This window comes from Bubalus kerabau, chromosome 3, assembly GCF_029407905.1.
Source record: "Bubalus kerabau isolate K-KA32 ecotype Philippines breed swamp buffalo chromosome 3, PCC_UOA_SB_1v2, whole genome shotgun sequence".
Classification (NCBI taxonomy): Eukaryota; Metazoa; Chordata; class Mammalia; order Artiodactyla; family Bovidae; genus Bubalus; species Bubalus kerabau.
In genome coordinates, this window is record NC_073626.1 from 185,549,278 (window position 1) to 185,575,982 (window position 26,705).

At 38.3% G+C, this 26,705-nt stretch overlaps 1 protein-coding gene across 20 annotated transcripts in view; it reads left to right on the plus strand.

The window, feature by feature from the left end:
* Nucleotides 1-26,705, plus strand: part of EIF4G3 (eukaryotic translation initiation factor 4 gamma 3) — a 350,697-nt gene that overhangs the window by 181,530 nt on the left and 142,462 nt on the right. For all 20 annotated transcript variants that reach the window (XM_055574250.1, XM_055574252.1, XM_055574253.1 and 17 more), the window contains 4 exons: nucleotides 4,589-4,768; nucleotides 5,539-5,653; nucleotides 14,782-14,879; nucleotides 17,091-17,213. In XM_055574250.1, the coding sequence (XP_055430225.1) occupies nucleotides 4,589-4,768; nucleotides 5,539-5,653; nucleotides 14,782-14,879; nucleotides 17,091-17,213 (516 nt within the window). The remainder of the gene's footprint in view (nucleotides 1-4,588; nucleotides 4,769-5,538; nucleotides 5,654-14,781; nucleotides 14,880-17,090; nucleotides 17,214-26,705) is intronic.

Consider the following 26,705-nt stretch of genomic DNA (forward strand, 5'->3'; position numbering starts at 1 on the left):
GGAGATGATACTTATGTTGTACAAGGTTCTTCTCTCCTTGCCTGTCTCATTTCAGCATTTTTATCAGTGACTTGGATTAATGCCTTGCCTGGCAAATTGGCTGATGATGATGTAGTTTTGACATTGCATGACATATTTTGAATACAGAAGATTCTATACAATCTGAAATGATGGGTTGAAATTAGCCAGATAAATTTTCAAAGGAATAAAACACTTGATTTCTATATGAGATTCAAATCACAATTGTAAGAGTACACAGAGAAGTAAAGAGCATGACTTATTGCCAGGTTATGTATAAAGAAGATTAAAGAGTTTAAGATGATTGTAACTCAGTACTAATTGGTAGTAAAATGTTTTGACAAAGGAGCTCCTGTGATCCTTGTTCATTAATGGAAGCATAATTGGCCAGAATAAAAGAGAGATATTGTTCCTTTATTCTGCAGCAGATATTTATTGAGTGAGGTCCTGGCACATTCTGGGCAGACCTGGAAATTTATATTCGGCTCTCTACTTTGAGAACTTTGAGCAGTGGGAGAAAATTGAGGAGAAAAGAGTAAGCTGTTTAGGGAATTTAAAAGTCTTTGTTGGAATGACAAGGGGTTCAGAGTGGTGATTGACCTGGAACAAAAAACAGTGATAAGTTGCCAGCAATGGCAGGTTGTCACTTACAGAGAGGAAGGATTTGACTTCGATGTGAGTTTGGGGAGGGTAGATGTCAGACCGGAGGATAGGTGGTTCAGAAACTTTGGAGCCAGTAGAAGGAAGAACTTTTGTGGTGTCAGAACTCCCATTTAACAGCACAGTAGAACTGTGTTGAGTTGCTAAAGTCTGATAGCACCAAAGGCATGTTATTTAAGAGATTCAAACTTTAGGTATATGGTTAGACTAAATGGCCTGTACTGTGCTTCCAGAAGCAGGATGTGTTGCTTCTTGTAATGATTCTTCAGCACTCAGTGGAGAGGAAAAAGTATTCAGAAGCACTGGAAGCAGTTTGGGAAAGCCTGTTCACATCCACACTTTTCACTAACCTATGGTTTGCTGCCATGCCTGCCCACTGTTAAATCTAATGCTGTATTTACAGTTGAATGGTTAAGAGGGAAGAGAATCCATATCTTTTTATTCCTTTGCATGTCCAGCCATTATACCTTTTCCTCTGTGTGTGTGTGTGTGTGTGTGTGAGAGAGAGAGAGACAGACAGACAGACAGAGAAATGTGGTTTTTTTAAAAAGAAGAAACAAGTTCCAAATAGCCTGTCACTGTAAAAATCTTAGTGCAGTAAAGCTGAGTAAATGTAAGCCTGTTAAATGTACCAGGGATAAAAAAAAATGTATGAACAAGTTTCAGTAACTCTGAAGGAAATAGAGAATTAAGAGTCTTGTAGGAAGAAGAAATTTGTTTTCCTAACTGATAATACATGAGTTTTCATGAAGTGATTGATGGGGTGTTTTTGTTACCAGTAATCAATTATGATTGATGTGCTACCCGTTAGTGTAGTTTGATAGATGTCCTGGCACATGCCTTCAGCTTTTGAAAAGAATTCTTCTGACTGACATATCACATGTTTGAAATTACAAAGGGTATTCTGTTTCATGAGAGGTAGAGTGTGTAACAGTTACAAGTACAGGCTCAGAACCTGAATATGTTTAAATTATACATGGGAGACCTTTAGGATGTTACTAATCTCCCCATCCCCCTCAATTTCCTCATATATCTATCTAATAGTGGTGTTAATAATAGTATCTGCCTTAGAGATTTGTAATGAGGATTAACTTAATATGTATATGTAAAGTGTTGAGAGTGGTACCTGGTAACTGAAAGTGCTATATGAATCTTTATTGATGTTATTTAGTGTGCATGTTTAATACATTTTTTAGTTTCAAAGCTGAAGTCTTAGTTTATTTAAAAAAAAGTATATTGTATGTCCACATAAACACAAGTTTAGTGTTTTACTGGCTCAGGTATATGTTATTATGAATATCATTAGAAACATTTGTTTTGTTTCTCTTTCAAAACAGCTAAAGCAAACAATCTTATCCTGTTCAGAAATCTCCTTGAGTAAAATGTAATCTCAGTTAGTCTAGACAAGCTGGTTAAAAATTAGAGCAGAACAGTTAGAAGATAGTGGTAAGGAAAGTGGTTATGGGAAAACTGAACCCCTATTTTTCTTGTTAATGGAATAAGTTAATGGAATAGTTTCCTTTCTCCCTCTAGCCCCCTCACCTCCCCGTAACACCATGTGTCTTCAAAGGCAATAAGTACTTTGACAAAAGTAGTTGATAATAACCACAGTGGATCATCACGTGTGTGCGTTTGATCCTCTCCTTGTCTTGGCTGCCCTCTAGAGTTCATGGAAAGGAATCTTACAGAATTAATTGTATCCAGGGTGCCTGACATCTAGGAGTGCTCGATATATTGAGCCAGATGAATGACCCTGCTCTCCTTGAGTCTTGTAACAGCTTTGTGGCTCCTGATACATATACTGCGTTACAAAAAACACCTCGGTTCATTCCTGAAGTGTGGTTACAGCTCACATATGTTGATGAAAAATAGATTCTGTCTACTGTGTAATTAAGAGAAGTGAAGTCTAGCATGGAAAGTTTACTAGTCCAATGTTCCTGGTTTTAACTGACAGAAATTCTTGTGCCTGTCACCAAAACTGTGTCAGTAGAGATAATTTGAAGACTATTGTCTCTGTAATCCAGCCCAGGCTCCTCCTGCCTCTCGAATTTTCTTTTCATCTTCACCAACTACTCTCTGGTTTTCCCCATTCACTTCATTCTCCTGCTATACCTTCCTGTCTGTTCCTTTTCTGTCCCTTATTTTCTTTAGGGTTTTCTTTGCCCTGGGATATGAGGGCTGAATGGGGATGAGCCTTGGGCACTGGATCCCAGGTCTTCCAATTCAACACAAGATGAAAAGTTACTTCCTACCACCTGTGGGTAGCTTGATACTCAAGAGTAGGACATGATAAAACCTGAGCAGGCCCAAAGGTCAGGCTTGCCTTTATTAGGACCAATAGCAGCACTCACATCTGGAATCATAAGACAACTCGGGAGGTTTTGGAGCTGAACATTTTTAGACTACTACTCTATTTCCCATTTTAAACCTGTAGGTGGCCTCTTACATACCTAGTTAGTTGAAAAGAGCAAGTTTCTGTCATAAGGAGTCTGGTAAAAGTTGACAAGTTTAGGTGTTTCCTGGCACTTTCACAAACTTGAAAGTAACCAAATGGCACTCCTACTGTTAATGCTCATCTCCACTCAAGATGAAAAGTAGGTCTTAGCTGAATAACTAATGCTGAATCATATCATGGGGGTGCATGAGAGCCAGGAATAGGCCTCAGTAGTTCCAGCTGTGCTTGTCCAGTAAGCAGACATTTCCTTCCAAGCTGTTAAGACTTGTGGCTGTACTATTAGAATATTTTTGCCTCTGGATTTATTTACTTTGATTAAATGTCATTCGATTCTTGAGTTCCATGTGCCCTTGAATTCTCAAGTGGAGAACTGTCATTCTGACTTTCTGATCTTCCTTCTTCTCCTATTATTACTGAATAGAAAGATGTTTTTGCTGACCTGCATGCTATGTCCTGCCCCTTCCTACTGATCTGTAAGCTTTTCCATTGGCTTTCTTTCTGTTTCCTGCTGCTTTCTTGCTTCATAATTGAAGGGAGGATTCAGACCCATCCAGGTAACAAACTACCGGTTCTGCATGGCGTCCTTATTTCTCCATTCCCTTATTTTTGTCCTAAGAGCGAGAGTGACTGTGTGCTGACGCATACGTGCGCTCACAGTGGGAATTTCCTATTGGTATATTGTTTCAAGGCTTTTAAGCCCGCAGTGAGAACCATAAACAACCACAAGTACTGGTTGCCATTTGAAAGTTCCTTCCAGACCATTCAAAGGCCTGTCTAGATTTTCTACTTTTATCGCAAACTATTTGAGAAACCAAAACTGGGTTCAGTTCCGTATGAGATTGCCACTGTTTTCAAAATGAAGGCTTTTCCCATTATATGTCAATTAGCATGTGACACCCTCACAGTTAAGTTTAATTTAATTTGACCTAGATAAACTGAGATGAAAATTTTAATGTCCAGACAGATTTTTGTTGTTGTTGTTACTGTAAATGTTTTATAAATGACTTGACTGGTATTTTTTTAGGGGACTACTTTAGGTTTTAATAAGTTGATAATGAGCCATCAACTCTTCATGAAAGCAGGAATGCTTTTATATAATACAGCGGAACAACTTTTAGAGAGATACCAACTGCCCCTTTTGTTATATTTTACCACACGTTTTAACATTAATCATTTGTGGTATAGAACTTTTAGTTTCAATTAGTTGAGACTTCATTTTAAAAGTGAAACTGCCCTACTGTTTTCAAATGAGTGACAACGTTGATCAAAACGAATTAGTGTGGCTGGGCCTCATGTAGAATGTTTTTTTTGTGTGTGAAATGTTATATTGTATTTCTAATTCAAGTTATTAAGATTTTTGTTAGTGGAAAAAAAGGAGAAAGCTCATGATAGTAAAATCTATATATTGCCTTTTATAAAAATACATAAATAAATCTTTTTTTCTCCCCTCCTCAGTTTTTCCAGAGGCCTCAAATACAGCCTCCCAGAGCCACCATCCCGAACAGCAGCCCTTCCATTCGACCCGGTGCACAGACACCCACTGCAGTGTATCAGGCCAATCAGCACATCATGATGGTTAACCATCTGCCCATGCCGTACCCAGTGCCCCAGGGTCCTCAGTACTGTATACCACAGGTAAAGTATCTCTCAGATCCACGTGGTCCGTCAGTAGCAGCGTGGAGAGTGACTCAGATTCTCACCAGGGGGAGCAGGGAGGATGGCTTATGGCATCGATTTTTAGTGATGTGTGAACTTTTTTGTTGGATGTAAATCTAAGCCATTTTGTCGTTTTTCGTAATATTGTTAAGGAGGTATTTTTTTCATCTCTTGAAATTTTCTAAGATGATAGAGAAATTGTTTGTATATCCTATCTTTCCCCCAGTCCCTTACCCACAGTCAGTTGCTCTAAAGTAGACTCAGTAACTAGCTGTTCCAGGGATGTTGTTCAATGTCATTGAAAGCTGTCAGCCTGAAATAATTTTTCCGTGAGCTGATACCTGCCTGTGCTCTCATTTGCTATATGGCCGTTCGTAAGGCACACCTTTTTCTTCATCCTCATTGCATCTTTTTAAAATTGAAGTGTAGCTGATTTATAGTCCTGTGTGAGTTTCAGATGTGTGGCAGGTGGTTCAGTTACACCTGTGTATATTCAGGTTTTTAGTTCCTTTCCATTATAGGTTATTACAAGATACCGAATTTAGTTCCCTGTACTATACAGAAAATCCTTGTTTTTATCTACTCATTGCATCTTAATGTTCAGCAAGCATTTTGAATGTGTTTAACAAAGTGACTTCACCTCCTTTAAATGATTCTCTCTCTCTCACACACACATACTCACCCCTTTATTTTTCCATAGTAAGCTACTTTCATGGTATTTATCAGCGTCTCTGATTCCTCTCTTCTAGTACCGTCACAGTGGCCCTCCGTATGTTGGGCCACCACAACAGTACCCGGTTCAACCACCAGGACCAGGTCCTTTTTATCCTGGGCCAGGACCTGGGGACTTCCCCAGTGCTTACGGTAAGTGTGAAAATTTGAGCAATTTCTGCTAGTTTGTTGTGCTCATTCCATTTTGTTGTGTAGCAGGACAGTTTAGATAATGAGATTTGGTGGTGTGAAAGTGAAAAAGTGCTAGCGCACAGTTGTGTCTAACTCTCTGCGACCCCGTGGACTGTAGCCCGTCAGACTCCCTGTCCATGGCATTCTCCAGGCCAGAATACTGGAGTGGGTTGCCATTCCCTTCTCCACGGGATCTTCCCAACCCAGGGATCAAACCCAGGTCTCCTGCATTGCAGACAGATTCTTTACCATCTGTACCACAGGGAAGGATTTTTAAACAAAATGTTGCAAACAGTTCTGACCTGAAAGCTTTGTTTTAAGAGAGTGGCATATAAGGAAAGAGTATTATAGTAATGTATTTAGTTAATGACACCTTCTGAAGGAGCTAGTAATTCTGTCCTGAAAGGGCCCATGTCTCAGTCTGATGTCTCCTACCAGCTCATCATTATCTAGATTTTTACTGGATTTTTGCTAAATGCATAAATATACCTTATCTCCCTTTCATGATTTCTTTTTTCCTAAGCATTTACCATCATTTACCAAAACATTTGCTGATGTTTTCCCACTGGAATGTGATATTCATGAAGGCAGGGAATTTTGTTTGTTTTGTTTACCACTCTATCCCTAGTACCTCGAGGACAGTGACTGGCAGGCACTTAGAGAATATACATGGGATGCCTGAATTTAACTCAGAGTACCTGTGATTCCTTTTCTGCAGAATTGTGGTGATATCTGTGTCATGGGGAGGTTTTGAGAATTAGTTAAGTGAAAATGCCTTGAGAAACTACAAGTACTTTGAGTGTACAAAAGCAAGCACCATGTTTATACTTGGTGTGTGAACCAGTGCTAAACCAAGGAGTAATAAAAATTACTTATCTTATTCAGTAAGCATCTGTGACATCCCACACTTGTTTTATTCCATAGAAAGCCAATTTTAAGTGATAAAATCAGTGAATACTAGAAAAATTAAACTTTAAGAATCAGTAAACATCAATCTTCTCTGTTACAGCAAGGAAATATTAAAATTTTAACTTGTTCTTTTAAGATGGTTATCTGCCATAGAAAAACATGTATCCACTAACTATTTTCCTAACATTGGGATTAGTTCCTCAGTTAAAAACCTTTTAGAATAATCTATGGGTATTAGAATACCCCAAGGAGATTTCCCTTAGGTTTTCAGGTGAAATAGGCAAAGCAGCCAAGTGTTTGCCTAGCTTTACTTCTTTTAGAAAAGGAAAACCTTCCTTTTACTTTGAAACTGCTGTTTCAAAATGGTATACTTTATAACTTCATTATATGTCTCAGAGATATATATATATGTTTATTTAACATGGCTTTATTAAGTGGTATTTTCACTAAGAAATACTTGATATTTTCAGAATAATGAACATACACATATATTTTAAAGGAAAGTTATATGTGCACATTACTCAGCTTTGACATAGAATATTGCTAGCACTGTTGAGGTACTTGTACACCCCTTGAACTTAACTTTTAAGACACAGTTTCACACAAGTCTAGTGTCTTTGTACTTGTACACTTTGTACTTGCTCTGAAAATTATTTTGAAGTGTAAATTTGGCTGTTGTTATCTTGAATTAATTTAAGAGAAAAACTTCAAGATGAGATTATCTCTCACAGTAAACATGCTAAAATTAATAGTATTTCTTCTTTAACCTCATGTTGCAAAAGGAATGCAGGTATATCTTTGAATTTATAGAATCATTTTGAAAAGTATCTCACCTACCGGGGTCTAGCCCCGGTGGAGTCAGGGGTTTCGAAGGGGAGACAGCTTCAGCGATCAGGATATGATAGAATTAAAGATATAAAGAGTGGTTAAATAAGGATAGCTCAGTGAGAAAATTCAGTGGAGAAAAGAGGCTGAATAACTTGGTTTACGTGGAAAGCTAATAAAATTCCAAAATAAGGAATTTACATCACCTACGTAGGCCGCAGGCGTCCTCCCGTTCTCCCGAAGGAGAGGAGACATTAAGGCCTCCCTGGTCAGATCTTAGAAGCCCAGGCAAAATTAGTAGGCTTGACGAGCCACCACGCCCCAGATGGAAATTCAGCCAGAAGGTGAGAGAAAGAACAACATGGGGAGACCAAGTTTCGGTGAACAAGGCCCGCACCTTATTTTCCAAAGTAGTTTTTATACCTTAAGTTGTGCATAGAGGATAATGGAGGAAGGGGTAGAGTCAGCAATAAGCCAGGCTTTCTTCCTGCAAACTTATCATATGCAAAAGTTTAGGTGAATTACATCATCTTCTGGCCAAGAGGCCTGTTAACATTTTAAGATCCTTTCTTCAGAAAACTTATTTTTCTCTAAAGCTGATTATTCTAAAGTCAGGCGCCACCCTCCAAAAGCATTAGATAAAGTTGCATTCCTATAGGTCAAAGGTGTGGTGGGCTATAACAAGAAAAGAATTAACTCAAGGGTCCAAGGTTACAAACATTAAAGCTACTACTTACACCAATTATATTAATCAATACACTGCCAGGGACACAGCAGGTAAGGGATATGGAAACTTAGCAGCAAACATTGGCCCAACAAGTGAAAAACCCTTCACCAATACAATTTCTAATCAGTCTTTTAACTGCTCAAAGGAATCTGTATTTAGACAGTTTAAACACTCTTGTCATGCCCAGGAACTTTATTAACTGGAGGTGTAAGTTAACTCTTTTTCAGAGAGAGGTGGTGGGGGACAGCCCCCCGTAAAGTCAGAGGTGTAGGTGAGAGCACAAAGCAGAAAGTAGGCAGACTCTGGTTTTGGGGGTAGATGCTCGAGAATTTCCAGGGGGACTCCTGAGGCCCGATCCTGCCTTTGCGTATGCTGAGCCTCCTTCCTCATGACCTTTGCCACGGGCAGAGTCTACTATTTATTTACAGATCACATAAATGACTTTCTGACTCATCATTATTGTAAGTCTGTGCCAGGCCTCTTTCTTGCTCTTAATACTACTGCTGTAGTCTATATGGAAACAATATAGATGAGTTTAACAGTAGGGAAATATTTTGATGATGTGTATATACAGTATTACAACATTTTGGTTTTATTTATTGAGGTGTAATTATATCTCATATTGTTAATGTCTGTTCCTTTTGATAGATAATCTTTTTCCCCAGGAAATTCTTACTTAGATCTAATAAGACACTGAGTAGGTAGTTTATCACCTAGATTAAAACACTATTTCCCTAGTTTCCTTAAGATTAGAAAGAATTTAAAAATTTTCCATTTTGAAAGTAACCAATGATGGAAAGTACAAATAATATAGATAGGACATAAAAGGTTGAAGTAGTCAGTTTCTCTTCTTCCTTACTCCCTAAAGAAATAATGATTTAACAGATTGATATATTTTTTTTCATTTGTTTTAAATAATTTTAGTGCAAATGAACTTAGACTGTTTTTAATGTTCTGAAACTTTCCGATTTTTCCCACCATCTCACAGTGTATTCATGGACATCTCTTCATTTCATCACGTTTAGAATTTCAAGCTACATTTATTCTAAGAATAAATCATAATTAATCTTTTCTCTGATAGAACTTTAGGTTCTTCTTTTGTCCTTTGGCCAGACGTTTTCATTTTAAAACATGTCACTAGTTAATATGCTTTTATCAGAATCAAAAGTTGTAATCTAATGGTTCCCATCAATTATTGGTCCTTCTGCTGTACTGCTTTATGTCAGCTGGCATGGTCTTATGGTCTTGAAGCCATAAACATTCCCTTCTATTTCCTCTTTTTAGAAACTCCCCTTCTCTTACCTTTCCACTCCTATTTCTTAATTCGTCTCTGATTCTGGTGCCTCCCTTTTTCATTGGGTAAATGTGGGTGTAGGGACAGGATCCTAGTTCTGTGTTCCAAAGCCAAGAGTCCTCTCTTCTAGTGCAGAGGACCTTCTTTTTTCTGAACTGGCTAGGAATGAATCCAAGACTTGTTCACTCTTGCCCTTCTGCTGGAGTTTGTGAGGTGAGTGGACTGTGCCCTCTCCCCGCACCCCAGAGTTCTTAGTTCTTCATCTGTAACGTTGGAGTTCACTCCATCAGACTAACAGTTTACCCCCTGCTTGGTTTAAACCTTGAATAGTGATTCTCAAAAATATTAGCTACATTGAATTTCAGTAACTAAGATCATAGAGTTTTGTATAATTTTTGCAGTGTTTCTACAGTGTTGAAGGAAAAATAACTAATGAGTAGTATTTGCTCAGTGTCACTTTTCAATTTTTCTCTTGTCAGTGTTTTTTAAATACTCTGATATGTGTTATGTCAGAAAAATACCTTATGGGGACAAATTATTTCCAGGCCAACCCTAGTTGGTGATTGCCCAAAGTGAAAAATACACTTTTGGGGAGCAAAACGATGTGGTTAATGGTGGGAGTGATGTTGGGAAAGAAAAAACGGGTTGAGAATTTGCAGTGGTAGATGGCCCCATTTTCTCTTCAAACTGGTGTACTCTCCTCCTTCCTCACTCTGTCATGTCCTTTCCTTTTCCTTCTGTCATCTTCTTTCTACTCTTTTCCTGAGTCTCTGTGGGGGCTTGGGCACCTGGTTGAGGTCTTAAGAGCTGAGGGAGTCATCGTCCCGCATGGTTTGTGTAGGTGGGTAACTTTTGGCATCAAATTTAGTTTGATTGTGTTTTTGCAAAGCAGCAATACTGTGTTCAGTGATGTGGTATACATTATTATTATGATGGGTATAGTATGGGATACATTGATTTTATGTGCCAACCTACATACTTAACCACTATATTTTCTTTGTTTCTATGGAAAATTGAAGATTTTTGAAAGGTTTTGGAAGACCTGCAATATATAAGACATTTGGGCTAGATATTTTCTGGAATGTAGATGTTGAGGTATTATTCGCCCTGCCTTTCAGAATTAATTTGTGTGGTGTTTATGCTTGGGGTTTTGCCAATGAGAAGTAGTCTGATTTTTTTTCCCCAGCCCTTTCAATATCCTGGGCAAGTGAAATAAATAGAAAGTAAAATAAAGGAAGAAACATACATAACTATTACATTTAAAATTTTGCCAATAAGGCATTTAAATAAAACTGCTATTTATTGTATTATTTCATATAGGAAGCCCGCTTTAATAACAAAGGAATAGGACTGAAATAATTTTAAGGCAGGAACAGTCCTTTCCAATAGTGTCCAAGTTGGCAAGCTTATAATTATATGTGTGTATATTTTGTGGTTATTATTTTATAAATATTGCCATATATTATTGACAACTTTTGTATAGACCCAGGTTCGGAGAACCACTGATAGAATAAGAGTCAGCAAGCGTTTTCTCTGAAGAGCTGTGTATAGTAAATAGGTTACGCTTTGCAGATCTGCTGCAACTGTTCAACTCTTCCGTACTAGTGGGAAACCAGTCATAGAGAGTAGTGTTGTCTGTAGATATCTTCCCATAATACTTTATTTACAAAACAAATGGTATTAAGCTGAGTTTGGACCTGCTGATCTAGACGGATCTACCTCCTTCCGTGAATAGGAGGTCCAGAAACATTAAGTAATTTGCCTAATATGTGCATGCCTATGCAAATGCAAATGAGGTGATTTACATTTTAATAGAATAGATAAATGTTTTTTAAATGTCTTTGCATATGTAAGAGGTTGGATTAGGTTATATAGTAAAACTATTGTCTGGTAGGGCAGAAGGCCTGCTCTGCTGGGGTCTACAGTTGATTAACTGTTTTACTAATTCAGTGTTTAATCACCACCATATTGAGACTTGGAGAAGGCAATGGCACCCCACTCCAGTACTCTTGCCTGGAAAATCCCATGGACAGAGGAGCCTGGTAGGCTGCAGTCCATGGGGTCGCTAAGAGTCGGGCATGACTGAGCGACTTCACTTTCACGTTTCACTTTCACACATTGGAGAAGGAAATGGCAACCCACTCCAGTGTTCTTGCCTGGAGAATCCCAGGGACGGGAGAGCCTGGTGGGCTGCCGTCTATGGGGTCGCACAGAGTCGGACACAACTGAAGTGACTTAGCAGCAGCAGCAGCATACTAAGACTATTCCTATTCTCTCAGGTTTATTCAGCTGGTATTTATTGTGCATATATTGTACATCAGCTTCTGCCCCAGTCATGGTGACTCGAAAATATTTCATTAGAAGAATCTGATTTTTTTAAGGGATGTTTCACCTTTTACCTTTTGGATCTTATTTCACTTAGCTTAAAAAATATGGCAAGGTGAACAAATTGTATTGCTTGCGTAGCAGCATTTGACACCAATTTTAGGGTGTTGTTTTCTGAGTTTGGGAGCTAGTGACGTAATGTGGTAGCATAGAATTGCTTATTTGAGTTCTACTTTGTTAGTTCTTTGCTCAGTACTAGAGGATGGCGAAAGTGTTTTTTGTCTTTTAACCTATTCAGAGGGCTTCCCTGGTAGCTCAAGACTGTCAAGAATCTGCCCACAATACAGGAGACCCAGGTTCAGTCCCTGGGTTGGGGAGATCTCCTGGAGAAGGGAATGGCAAGCCACTCCAGTCTTCTTGCCTTGAGAATTCCATGAACAGAGGAGCCTGATGGGTTGCAGTCCATGGGGTCGCAAAGAGTTGGGCACGACTAAACAACTAACACACACATACACACAACCTATTCAAATCCTAGTCGTGCTGTTTAAATCAGCCCTGTTTAGTTATTTTCCAAATCTGATTCTCAAAACCGGATTGATACCTGCAGAGTTCTGATACTGAAAATCATAGTGCTTCCAAGAATTTTCCACTTGAAGATTATTATGATAATGGTGGGATGTTGATGTCGATAATGACAGTGATAATAGAGCTACATTATTTGACTTTTTACTAAAGTACCAAGGATTTTTACCGGTATTAATTACCTTAGTACACATTTGTCCTTCTTGTTACTTTGGCTGCTAAAGGCCAGCCATGCCTTATGCACCCGTCATGTATGTATATACCCATTTAAGGCTGTTTACTCTGCAGTTCTCGTCTGTCTTTCCTGTTAATATCATTTTCTTCTCCCTCTGCTGGATTAGTTCCATCAGCATACAGGTATACTATTTCATTCCCATCTTTTCTTAAAAAAGGTTTGTTTTACTTCATATCTTTGTCCACCCATAGCCCATTTTTCTACTTCCTTTTAAAGCTTTTAAGAAAAAGAGCTATCTATAGTGTCTTCATTTTCTTTCATCTCATTCATTACTGAACCCACCCTAATGAGGAGGCACACTCCACCCCAGTCTAAGCAACTTTTGTCAAGGTCACCAGTGAATTTCATTATGCTAAACCTTACCTGACGTCCCAGTACCATCTGACATAGTTCAGCGCTCTGCCCATTCTTAGACCGTTTTCTTCACTTCAGCCGCTGCCTTGGTTTTCTGTTTCATTTCCTTTGCTGCGTTTTCTTCATATCTGTGGCCTATAATCAACATAAAGTGCCTTGGTAATTCCGTGGTGGTCCAGTGGTGAGGACTCTGTACTTTGACTGCCGTGGGCCCAGATTCAATCCCTGATCAGGGAGCTAAGATCCCACAAGGCATGTAACACAGCCAAAAGAAAAAAAAAGGTACTACTTTAAAAAATAAATAACATAGAGTGCTTCAAAGATTAGTCCTTGGGCTTCTTTTCTGTTTGTACTCATTTCCTGGGTTACCCAGTGTCATGGTTTAAATATTGTCCATGTAGTCTAATTCCAAAACGGATACCTATTCTCTGGCTCCAGACTTGAGCCTCTTTTTGTATATTTGATATCTTGGTTTGAAAGTCTGATAAGAATCTCAAAACTTTTCATGTCCAAAATTGAACTCTTGATTTTTCTGCCCTAATGTCTTACTTTTCCTCATCCCAGTAAATAAATAAATGAATAACACAATAAATAGAACCTCATTCTTCCATTTGCTCAAACAAAAGACCTTAAGAATTTTCCTTGACAGTTCTTTCTTTCATACTCACATCCCATCCATTAGCAAGTCTGTAGGCTCTGTCTTCAAAAATATCCAGTATCTGACCCCTTCTTACCACCTCTACTATAAGTACTCTGGTTTAATACTAATTGTAATAATAGTCAAAGTTTTGAAAGCTAAAAAGGATTCATTCAGGCAGAAGGCCAGTGTAGTCAAAGGCATGAACAATGTTGAGATTGATATACACAAGGGATAGGAATAGGTTGTCCCTGGAGCAAAGGTGTGGAGTTTAAGAATGGTAGAAAATGTAGTTAGAAAGGTGGAACCTGGATACTTAGTGAAAGTGAAAGTTGCTCAGTTGTGTCCGACTGTTTGTGACCCCATGGACTATAGAGTCCATGGAACTCTCCAGGTCACAATACTGGAGTGAGTAGCCTTTCCCTTCTCCAGGGATCTTCCCAACCCAGGGATTGAACCCAGGTCTCCCACATTGTGGGTAGATTCTTTACCAGCTGAGCTACAAGGGAAGCCCTGGATCCTTAAGTATCTGGACTTTATCTTTAGGCTGCTTTTTACCAGCCTTTTTACAGCCCCCAAAATAGCATTCTTCAAGCCTTTATGATGGCTCCCTGTGGCAGTAGTTCTCTGCAGGTAGAGAGAGGAAGTAGACCACCCCAGCCCACAAGATATTGAAGAAGGAAATGGTAACCCACTCCAGTGTTCTTGCCTGGAGAATCCCAGGGATGGGGCAGCCTGGCGGGCTGCCGTCTATGGGGTCGCACAGAGTCGGACACGACTGAAGTGACATAGGAGCAGCAGCCCACAAGATAACGAGCTGCACTATCCAGCCCCTGACCAAACCCACATGCAGAACACATTCACACAAACCTTAGTTTGAAAATCACGTTTGGAGGCAGTGAGCACCCAGAGTAGATTTTTTTTTTAAAAGCAGTAACTCTGGTGTCAGTTTGTAGGAGTTGGTTATTTAATTGCTTTTTTCTAGGGGGTGCCGAAAAAGAAAATATGACTGTTTGGGAATCATTCTTTAACCACTTAGTAGCTGAAAGGGGTGAGCTAGTGGAAAGAGATAAGTGAGAAGGATGTTTGTTTTTTTTTACATTTTTAAAACTACTTGTCTAGATTCACAGTGTCATTACCAGTCTTATAGTTGATGACAAAGTAACTGAATGCTTTTTTTCACTGTTTTCTAATTCCTTAGGAACGCCTTTTTACCCAAGTCAGCCAGTGTACCAGTCAGCACCTATCATAGTGCCTACGCAGCAACAGCCCCCTCCAGCCAAGAGAGAGAAAAAAACAGTAAGAGATGGTTATTAGTTTTTCTCATTTTAAAATTGAATGTCCATTTTCTATCAAGTAAGTTTACCTACACCTGTACTAATTACTCACCTCAGTTCACAAATGAGGGCTAATTTTTGTTCCTCCCTTATATCCTGTCCACTACACCTGGAGGATTTGTTTGAGCCTGTAATGAGATGGTGCAAGTACCCTTTGCTTAATGTCAGTTTTCAACATGCGCTAAGCTAGCTATGCTAACTGCCATGCAGCTCTAGAACTGGGAAGGTTTAGTCTTCTGAGGTCTTACTAAGTGAGAGGAATTTGAGCTGAGTTTTCACATCCATATTGTCTTTTAACCTTAGATGTAATCAGCTATATATTCAAATATGAATTGACGGGGAAAGTAGCACAAGAAAAAATAGAGTACTGAGCACAACGAGGAAAATCTTTCTGATGGAGCAGATTTAAGAAACAGAAAGCAGAATTTAGAAAATGTGTTGTAATTGTTTTTAATAAATTTAACAGAAGCTTTGCCACTGTCCATTCAGTCAGGCCTAAGGGAATTAGGGCACAGTAGTATGAACTATACACTGTAGAATATTTTATAGAAGAGTGGCTTGCAGTCTTTTAAAACATCAGAACACAAATGAGTGGTACTTATAAGAGTGTCTCAGATTCACACAGATAAAATAGATGTGCTGCTGCTAAGTCACTTCAGTCATGTCTGACTCTGTGCGACCCCATAGACTCCTCTGTCCCCGGGATTCTCCCGGCAAGAACACTGGAGTGGGTTGCCAGTTCCTTCTCCAATGCATGAAAGTGAAAAGTGAAAGTGAAGTTGCTCAGTTGTGTCCGACTCTTAGCGACCCCATGGACTGCAGCCTACCAGGCTCCTCCGTCCATGGGATTTTCCAGGCAAGAGTACTGGAGTGCGTTGCCATTGCCTTCTCCGAAATAGATGTGAGTGACATCTTAAAATTACTCTCATTTAATAAAAATTAATTAGGTTCAGAATTAGTTTTTTTTTTTTTTCTAATCAGACGTAAATTGTGCACATGTCATAATAAACAAGACATGCTCGTGTGTCTTGACACTACAGGTGAAAACCTATGCTTTGGAAATGTTGAAAACGGCATGGTAGACGTAGGGCTTGAACATTCTTAGAATGCAGAAAAGTTAATTTTTAAAAAAAGCAGTGAAAACAGAAGACAGTATTAATATATGTGACTGAAGAAGAAGGGAGAACAAATAGATTGAAAAATAATACATAAAACTATAGTAGAAACAAGATTCTGTAACTGATAGTAGAAATCTTAAGCGTCTTCCCTAGAACGCTTCCAGGTTCAGGCGGTTTTATTAGTGAGTGCTTTGAAATTTTGAAAAAGCCACGGATGGCTTGGTAAGCTCTGGGTTTAATGACAAGCAGAGGTGGGTTCTATGTCTCAGCATTGTCCCAGGACGAAAGGCCTAGACCCAGGCGTTCCATCTTCATGCAGTACTTCTCCACTGTTGTCTGTAAACACAGGCCCTCACCAAATGACAGGACTACCATCCACATTGTTCTGTATCTTGTATCTTTTCATTTACCAATACATCTTGACAGTCACTGTATATTAGTACGTGTAGAGCAGTCTCATTTTTTCTACTGCTGTTTGTTGTTTAAGTGTAAGGATGTAATATAAAGTTTTAACTACTATGTTTTTGGTCAGCCTTTAAGGTCTTTTTGTGTCTTTGCTGAAAAAAGCATTGCATTGAGCATCTTTACATACATATATAAGGTTATCTGCAACATAAACCTCTATTCCTTTGCCTTAGGATATGAATATTTTTCACTTTGCTAGAGAACCATTTAGGCCTTTAAAACTTTAGAGAGCAACTTCCATATTTTACAACTATTTTATGAACTTTGTCTTACTTAAGCATTACAAATAAAATCAGTTTGGCATTGCTTAAAAGATAAATGTTAATAGTTTGCCTTTTTGACCTAGAAATTCATCCAGCTAGGTTTCATGCTAGCTTGTTGTGCTACTTTGGTTCAAGCCACCACGAACGGCCTAAATTCCTTTGAATGACACCCTATGGTTCTCTGATTGAAATCAAGTCAGATGTGGTGATTATCAGCTTTGATGTTTGACAGGTTTCCCAGTTTGCACCTTTATACATCATATTCCTATAAATCTACTATATAGACATCCATCTGTAAATATGCTGTCTTAATTTATAACCTTATAGATAAGAATTCGGGATCCAAACCAGGGAGGTAAAGACATAACAGAGGAGATTATGTCTGGAGGTGGCAGCCGAAATCCTACTCCACCTATAGGGAGACCCACTTCCACACCTACTCCTCCTCAGGTAAGACAGAGCATGCCGTGGTGGATGGTGGTGTGTACCTGTCACTAACCTCTACTGAACTCTTTTCTTCTGTAGCCACTTGACTGTACTTTTTTTGCTTTCCATCAGTTGTCTCATAGCCTCGAATATCTAAATGATTTTTAAACAGACATGTTTGTTTCTCTTTGTAAACTGTTATAACTTCCAAATTTTTATTGGTAACGTTTCTTTGTATTGTCTTCACACTCAGAGCATAGCTGTGGCCCCTCTTCCTAATTATTGCTGGGCACCAAAAGGAGCTGTGTTCCCATGGAAACCTCATCGCTAAATGAGCATTTTATATTTTCAATATGGAGTCCTAGGAATTAAATGCTACACACTATGATAATACAAACATTAAATTAGAGAATTTAAACTTCTTCACTGAACAGTTTTGTTTGAGATGATTGCCTGTGTTTTTTCAGAGCATATTTAAATGTCTTACAGGTTTACCTGTTTTAAAGTCCTGCATAAATGAGCTTGAGTGGAGGGTGTCTTCTTTAATTATTTACAAAGGTTTTTATTAAGTTCTGTCAAACACTTGTTTGTTCCTGTTGCAGAATGTGGTTATCAGTGATCTTCTAAGAGCTCACTTTCCTGCTTTTAGACATCAAAGCATTCCAGGAGGAGCTGGGGTTTAGTAGACTATAATAGAGAATGGATCCCCCCTCCCCCAAGTTTGACAGAATTTTGATTTCATCATTAGGTTATTTTAAACTAGGCTAAACCATTCCGAGGAGAAGAGTGATTTCAAATTTTCACAATATCTAAAGTATGAATACTCAGCATAGAGAACAGACCTAACCAATGGTCTTAAGGTCTAGGGATCTGCTTGCTTCTCCCTCTTGTGGCTGAATGGTGAGGGACTCCTGAGAGCCCAGTTTACAAACAAGTGATAGGGATGATCAAATATAAGGCACTTCACAATGAAAGACTGTTGACTTGATTTTAGTACTACTGGACAGGTTAAAAAAAAGTTCTTTAAAATTGAGCCCACAAATACATGTTTAAATTTAGAGCCCCTTGAAAATACGTGAACTTTGAATAAGCCTCAAACCTGAGACTTTGTGTGATGACGTGTTTTACTTGGACATGATGATACTGTCTGGCTGACTTTTATCTTCCATCATCTAGCAAAGTAAAATGTGTAACCACCTAGGTATAGGAATTGTGAGATTATATTGATGATTGCTAATAGAACCTTTTACCATGCTCTGTTATTTCCCCAGGGATATTCCAAATCTGGAGTGACTGAATAGGGCTTTATACTCAGTCTTGTCCCTAGATATGAATGTGGAGCAAGCAACATTTGCACATTTAAATTAATCTGCCTTATGTGTTCTGTTAGGAGCATCGTATCGTAAAAATTTAGGATTCGTTCTAGGGGCAATTCAGTTTTGGTCTGTATTTTCCAACCTTAATTAAAATATTGTTGTTGTCAAACTATTTAGTGTAAATTCTCAACTAGAGCATGTATTTCTACATTTTAATTCCCTGTGAGGTTGGTTGGTTTTTCTTTAGTCTTGCGGAGCTTGATCCTGCCCTCTGCTGGTTCTCTCTCTGACCTTAGTCACGGGTATCCTTTTGCTCATCATCGTTCTCCAGGGATCCCAGGCCTGAATATAAATGTATGTGTGTGGATAATCATAGAACCCACTGAATGTACACTTTTAGTTGATAAAGATCATCAATCAGTTATTCTAATGTTCGTAGTTCTTTCTGAGGTGTAATATCATCATGAAGCATTACTTTATTAGTTTGCATTTAAATGCACACTTACCAATCTGCTGTCTTTCCAAATGCATGAAACTCATGGAATGGATAAATAACCTGTTAAGAGACATATGTACTAGAAATATTTCATTTTCCTCTTAAGAACAGCAAGAGCATAAGCATGATGATGTCAGCTGACACTTGACTTCATTTTTTAGGAATTCATAGAGTGATACACACAGAGTAAGAGAGGATAATCCCCAGTTACGGGAAGCAGTCATTAATGCCTAATTGTTACAGCATGTAAAAATGTTGACCTATAGTTTCAAAAGAAGCTAGAAATCTCTGTGCAAATAATCTGCAAGTTTTAAATGACACCCCAGTTCTACCAATAAATAGCACTATGCTACTCAAATAAACCCTTTAGATTTTGCCTAAAACTGCTTGTTTGTAGCTGTGGCCTAACTCTAAATAGATCCTGAATCACTCTCTAGTTAGTTAGATTGCAGATGAGACAACCTGTTTAGACTTTATGACTGAATAGCAAACACTGTATGCCTTTGGCCTAACGGAGAACCGGCTTTGAGTCACGATTGTATGTGTTGTAAGTAGCAAAGCCCTTTGCTGTGATTGAGGTCATCCCAGTCTCTTTAAGGTAAATAGAGGATACTTGCTCATACTTGACGGATCCTCCAGTGAAGGATATACTGAGAAGCATTAAAGCACAAAGGTGACCAAGTGGGTCATAGTTACAGCACAAACTCAAATGTGTTGGGTCAGAGAAACCCTAATACTAATGATGGTTGGTACAGGTGAGATAGTACAGGGCAGGGGCTTTGGGTTAGAATCAGATATACTTGGTTTCAAGTCCTGGTTCCATAGCTTAATTTTGTAACTTTAGCCAAATTACTTAATCTTCCAGAACTTTAGCTCCACATTTTCAAAAATGAGGGAAATAAAGCTTCATAGAGTTATTATAAATATTAAGTAAATACTTAAAATTGCTTAAGCTCAGAACATAAAGAACATTCAACAAATGTTATGTTACTTCTTCTAAATTGAAGTATAACTGCTTTATAGTGTTATGTTGGTTTCTGTCAGACGTCAACATGAATCAGTGATAGGTACGCATATGTCCCTTCCCTCTTGAATCTACCTCCCACCCCATCCCACCCCTCTAGGCTGTCACAGAGTCCTGGTGTGAGTCCCCTGGTCATACAACTAATTCCCCCTGGCTTTCTCTTTCACATACGGTGGTGTGTGTTTCCATGCTACTCTCTCCATCCATCCTGCCCTCCCCTTCGCCCCGTGTGTCCACAAGTCTGTTCAGTCTGCGTTACTAGCATTGCAATTACTGTTATTTCAGGAGGCACAGAGGATGACTGGAGGTGTCTTGAAGGCTTCACAGCAGAAATGCCACTTGGTCTGAATTCCCAGATTGGTATTCACAAATGGAAAGAGAGAGAAGGGTATATTAGCAGAGTGGCTCTATATACAAAAAGGCACATGATGATGGGAAATTGAATGAAGGGAGACTATTAACACTTCTGATAATAAATTAGGAAGTCAGAGAAATATTCTGCAACTGGTTACTAAGAAAGTAAGGATTATAAAAATGGTGACTGTATAAATTAGCATCTAAATTTGGGCAGTTTTAGAAATGAATGGGGATGTTGTGAATCATTTTGCTGGGACACCAGGCAGAAACCAGTACGGTCCAGGTAAACACATTGCATGGTTCCCCTGGGTGTTAGAAAGAGGGAAGAATCAGGGGTGATTCTTGAAGCTTAGATTCTGGGATTTATAGTAAAATATGACATGAAATAGACATGGGTTTTGAATAGGGGGATAATGAGTTTGATTTTGGCAAACAGGCAAGCTAAGAGGAGTTAATTGAGAGAAACTGTGTTGGAGAAGGAGCATGGAAAGGAGAAACAGGTTTTTGTTGCTTCTGTTTTTGTCTTGAACAGTAGATTGAATTTAAATATTCCTGCTTCCTAAATTTTAAAATGACGTGTGGAATAACTCCTTCAGATTTGATGCCTCAGATGTCTTAAAAGCGTGTACATGTTTGTATCCATGTGCCCATTTGGATGGTCGTAGTGCACAGACTGGTGCCTAGACGGACGCCACAGAGTAATAGAGTGCCTGATGCTGGTCTCCACTCTGTCATCGAGAGTTATGACCTTGGGTCAGAATGTTAAGTCCTTTTCCCGCCTCTTTTTTTATCTGTAAGATGAGGGAGTGTACTGAGTAATCAGTCATTCAGAGCCTCCCAGCTGTATCCCTTGTTGGTAGCAGTGAGGCACAAGGAACATTTCCGCATTAAGAAATGTGCTGCTTCCTGAAAGTTGCTTTGGACCCTGGAGGGTAGAAATAAATTCATAGTGTTGCACAGTCAGCCCTCCCTATCCACAGGTTCTTCACTTGCAGATTCAAATAACCAGGGATCAAAAATATTCAGAAAAAAATTGCAGAAAGTTCAAAAAGCAGAAGGTGAAATTGGCATGCACTGTCAAGTATTTACATAGAATTTACATTGTATTAGGTGTTATAAGTAATACAGAGATGATTTAAAGTATTGAGTTGGCCAAAAAAATTGTTTTGAGTTTTTCCAGGCAGAAAAATCCAAACAAACTTTTTGTCCAACCCAGTATATGGGAGGTTAAATGCAAACACTACACACTTTGATGTAAGGGACTTGAGCATCTGAGGATTTTGTTATCCACAGGCTGTCCGAGAACCAGTCTTCCATGGATACTGGGGGCTGATTGAATAGGCAAGTGTTCCAGAATTGTCTCCTTCCAAAGGGGTGGTGGATTAAAATCACTTAAAATTTTAAAATGAACTATATACTTTGTTTCCTCTCCCTACTCCCTTTTGTTGTTTTCTTTTTTTGTTGTTTTATTAATAAGAAGTACTCTTAAAATGAAGCACAGATACTACTTGGGGGAGAGTCCTGTGTCATAGAGTGTAGGGGTTGATGAAAGATTATTTATTGCTGGCACATATTAGCCTCTCCTGTCTTTTGGGAAAATTACCAAAGTCAGCAGGTTATTCAGTCTTTTGAAGAGCTTCTTATAAATTTGATACTTGGAAATCATCTGGCCATTTGTTAATTAGTTCATTTTTATAGTCTTAGCAATAACAGTTAACCAAAGTTAGTTTCTAATGTTTAGATAATATTCATTTTGTAAGTACACTAATTAGTTAAGTTCTTGCATAAAGAATTTGAAAATACCTATATAATGTAAACAAATCCACTCTTAAGTTTTAAAATGTCTTTTTGTCATCTCAGGTATGGTATGGTATGGTGTGGTACGGTAAAGGTGCTCAGTTGTGTCTGACTCTCTGCAGCCCGTTTGGACTTGAGCCCGCCAAGCTCCTCTGTCCATAGGATTTTTGAGGCAAGAATACTGGAGTCTGATGAGTGCAGTAAAGATCCTGGTTATTGAATTAAATCACATCATTCTTCATCTTTAATAATTTCTCATTAGTACCCTCCTTTGGCTTAAAAATAGTATTTTTCAATTCTTTGGAAGCTGTGTGCTTAGTTCCCCAGTCATGTACACCTCTTTGCCACTCCATGGACTGCAGCCCACCAGGCTCCTCTGTCCATGAAATCCTCCAGACAAGAATACTGTAGTGGGTTGCCATTTGCTTTCCAGGGAATCTTAGCAACTCAGGGATCAAACCCCAGCCTACTGCCTTGCAGGCAGATTCTTTATTATCTGAGCCACCAGTGAGGCCCAAATTTTATTTTACATGATTCTTTAGTTTTTCATGAACTGGTTTCTTCATAGGGCTTCACCAAATTTTGTGAAAGCCTTTGTTATTAAGAGTGGTATGACTTTACACCAGATATACTAAATCTGAATCTTGATTATAAAGAAAGTGTACCTTGAATTTTTACATGTGTAGGAAAATTCCTGTGTTTTCCACTTATTACCAGACATTGAACGGTTGCATTGCATCTCATAGTCATGCAGGAACCATGATGTTTAGTAGGGGATCACAAGAAGTATTGTAAGAGATGTCAAAAAAACTATCAGGTTTAATCTTTTGTCTACTACTAATACTGTATTTTCAAAATTACAGTGATCTTGTTTTGTATGTATAAAAATTAAAAATCTTCTTTGGAAAGGAGTAGTAAAGGAAGACGTTGTGACCATTAATTTTATTTCCAAAGAGTTAACTGTTAACTTTTGTTGAATATCCTTTCAGACATCTTTCAGTGTGAGAGTGTGTGTGTGTGTGTATCTCTACCTTCCCACATATAGTTGAATATATTTGGGTTTATTCATGACTTTTTTTTTTTCTGGCTGGTCAGATACTTGGCTTGTGAGATATTAGTTACCTGGCCAGGGGTCAGACCCAAGCTCATGGCAGTGAAAGTGTCACATCTTAAACACTGGCTGCCAGGGAGGTCCCTGTGACATTGTATAAGTACTGTGTTTTCAGCGATCATGCAGAATATTCTTGTTTGATTATAGGTACTGTAATTCTTAATGGCTACGTGGTATTTCCTTGTTGGGATGTGCCCTAGTTTATTTAATTGATATGTATTCTTATTCTTTCCTGTTTATGACTAATAACTATGTTATGATGAACAACTTTACTTTGGGATTGTAGCCTCCAGAAATGTACCAGGTAATCTCCTAATAGCAATGTAAGAGAATACCTATTTCCTTACATTGTTGCCTTATTGATAGATTTCAAAATAATACCTCATTTAATTTTTATTGATTGATTTGTGGAGTTAAAATTTTTGATGTTCATTGGTTATTTGTGTGTGTATGAATTTTATGTTCATGTCTTTTGTACACATTTCTTTTGGAGTGATGATTTTCTCATATATAAGCATTCTTTAAATGTTAAAGAAATCCCTTTGCCATATGTAATTTTTTTTCTAGTTTGATGATTGTGTTTTAACTTTAATGATACCTTCTGTTATATAGAAGTTAAAAATCTTTTTTCCTCTCTTTGTAAGTTTTTAGCTTGTTTTTTAATTGGAGGAAAGTTGCTTTACAGTGTTGTGTTGCTTTTTTCTGAACAACAGTGCAAATCAGCCATAATCACAAATGTATCTCCTCCCTCTTGAGCCTTCCTTCCCTCCCCCATCTGTTCACAGGTTTCTGGTTTTTAATAAGTAACTGATGATTTGAGGCCCAAACTTTGAAAGATTTTGCCATCAAAGATAATAAAATGATCAGTATTTAAGTTTGGTTATTTGACCTTTATCTTTGATTGACGTGGAATTTATTTTGATGCATACAATGAGATTTGGGGCCTACTTTTTTCTTCTTCTCATTCTCCTTTTTTTAATCAAGCAGTTCATCTCTTTGTTTCTTTATTTATTGAATAGGTCTTCACTGACCCTTTGTTTTTAGATGTTTTAATTGTTTACTGAATTATCAAATATTCCTGGGTCTTCTTCAGACCTTTCTATTCCCCTGATCTGTTCTTGTTTTTGGCTGTGACCTGTGACTTGGGGGATCATAGTTCCCCAATGAAAGGACTGAACCTGCCCTGGGCGTTGCTGCTGTTGCATCCTAACCTCTGGACTGCCAGAAGAATTCCCTCCATTGAGCTGCTTAATACAATTACTATACTATCTTACATACTGTAGCTGTTAATATATTTTACAGTGAATTTTATCCACATTATTCTTGGTTTTTAAAGTTTTTGTTGTTGTCATTTAGCCCCCTTAACTCTCTTGTTAGGGCTTCCTAGGTGGTGCTAATGGTAAAGAACCCGCCTGCCAATGCAGGAGACATAAGAGATGCAGGTTCGGTCCCTAGGTTGGGAACATCCCCTGGGTGCGGGGGCCGGGGCATGGCAAACCACTGTAGTATTCCTGCCTGGAGAGTCTCATGAACAGAGGAGCCTGGTGGGCCACGGTCTATAGGGTCGCAAAGAGTAGGACACGACTGAAGTGACTTAGCATGCATGCCCTCTTGTTAAGCCTGACAGCTTTTACGTTGAGTGTCTGAGTTTCCTTGAGCATTCCTGACACCGTTAAGGAAGCGATTCTCTGTATTGCAGATGTGTGTTTTTCAGGTTCGTGTTTAAAAAAGGTTTTCATCAGTCTGAATGCCTTTAATCTAGACATACATTCTTTAGTTTGTTTCATTGTTCTGTTTTATTTTATACTCTTGAGTCACATATTTAGGTCACTTATTTGTTTACAAAAGCATTTGAGTTTGTGAGTCCTGTGTTACTATTTCCTGAGGTGTTTGGTGTGCTTCCTTGGATTTTTTTGTGTGTAAATTATACCATAGTCTGCGCCAGTTGCTCAGACAGTGAGCCTAGGAGTCATCTTTCAATTTTGGTTTCATATTCCACAACCATTTTTATCAGCAAGCCCTGTCTGGCTCATTTCACCATCTCCACTGCTACTGTTATTCTCTAAACCACTTCAATTTCTATAAAAACAGTAACTTTTTTACTCATCTCCTTGCCTCATCTTGTCTGCTTGTTCATTTTACTTTTTAATTGAGGTATAATTGGCATATCACATTACATTAGTTTTAGATATACAGTGTAATGATATTTGTATGTATTGTAAAATGATCACTTAAGTCTACTTAACACCTGTCACCACCATATGTAGTTAAAAGAACAGTTTTTTATCCATGAGACCTTTTAAGATCTACTCACTTTGCAACTTTCAAATATGTAATATGGTATTATTACGTGTAATTGCCACGCTGTTCATTACATTCCATGAACTATAAAATATGACTGGAAGTTTGTACATTTTCCCACCCTACCCCCCACCAATCTATTCTTTTTCTTTGACTTTTATTTTATTATTTAATTTTGCATTCAAGGTAGATCATACTGTGGTTTTTTCTCTGTCTTACTTATTTCACTTAGTATGGACCTTAAGGTCCATTCATGCTATTGCAAAGGGCAGATTTCTTTTTTTATGGTTGAATAGTATTTGTCTGTGTGTGTCTGTATGTGGGTGTGTGTGTACAGGTTTTATTCTTTAACGTACTTCCCTGGAAAGAATCATAAGCTGTAGAAGCTAAGGATTTTTCTGTTTTATTCTCCATGGGTTCTCAATGTTTTGTATGTGATAGATGCCAGGGGAAAAACTCAAAACAACATGTTGACTTCCCGCACACACATACACACAACTTTCTAAGAGTGAATTCTTAGGAAGGGAATTCTTTGTTAGAGAATTCTCTCTCTCACTCCATTTATTTTTTTCCATTCTAATCTTCATAATGTTTCTCAGTTATGGGCAATAGTTGTTTATCCCCAGGATTTGTATATGTCTGTGACTGCTTAATACCTTTTCATTAGCTGTCCTAAAGAGAAAGTGTTAGTAGCTCAGTCGTGTCCGACACTTTTCGACCCCATAGCCCACCAGGCTCCTCTGTTCATAGAATTCTCCAGGCAAGATTACTGGAGTGGGTTGCCATTCCCGTCTCCAGGGGAATCTTCCCAACCCAGGGATCGAACCTGGTCTCCCACATTGGAGGCAGATATTTTACCATCTGAGCCACCAGGGAAGCCTTTGTATATGTTTAAAACATTAGATATTTATTACAATGCTAACTTTAAAGTCATTGAATGGGACTTTGAAGAATCATTTACACATAAATGATGAAATGTGAAGCATTCAAATAACCTCTTATGATAATAAATTACATCAGCATCTTGGTTATATTTCTATAACTATTTGGAGTCTCTTTCTCTCTGAATTACAATAGGAGTCAGCAACCTTTTTCTGTTAAGGGCCAGTTAGTA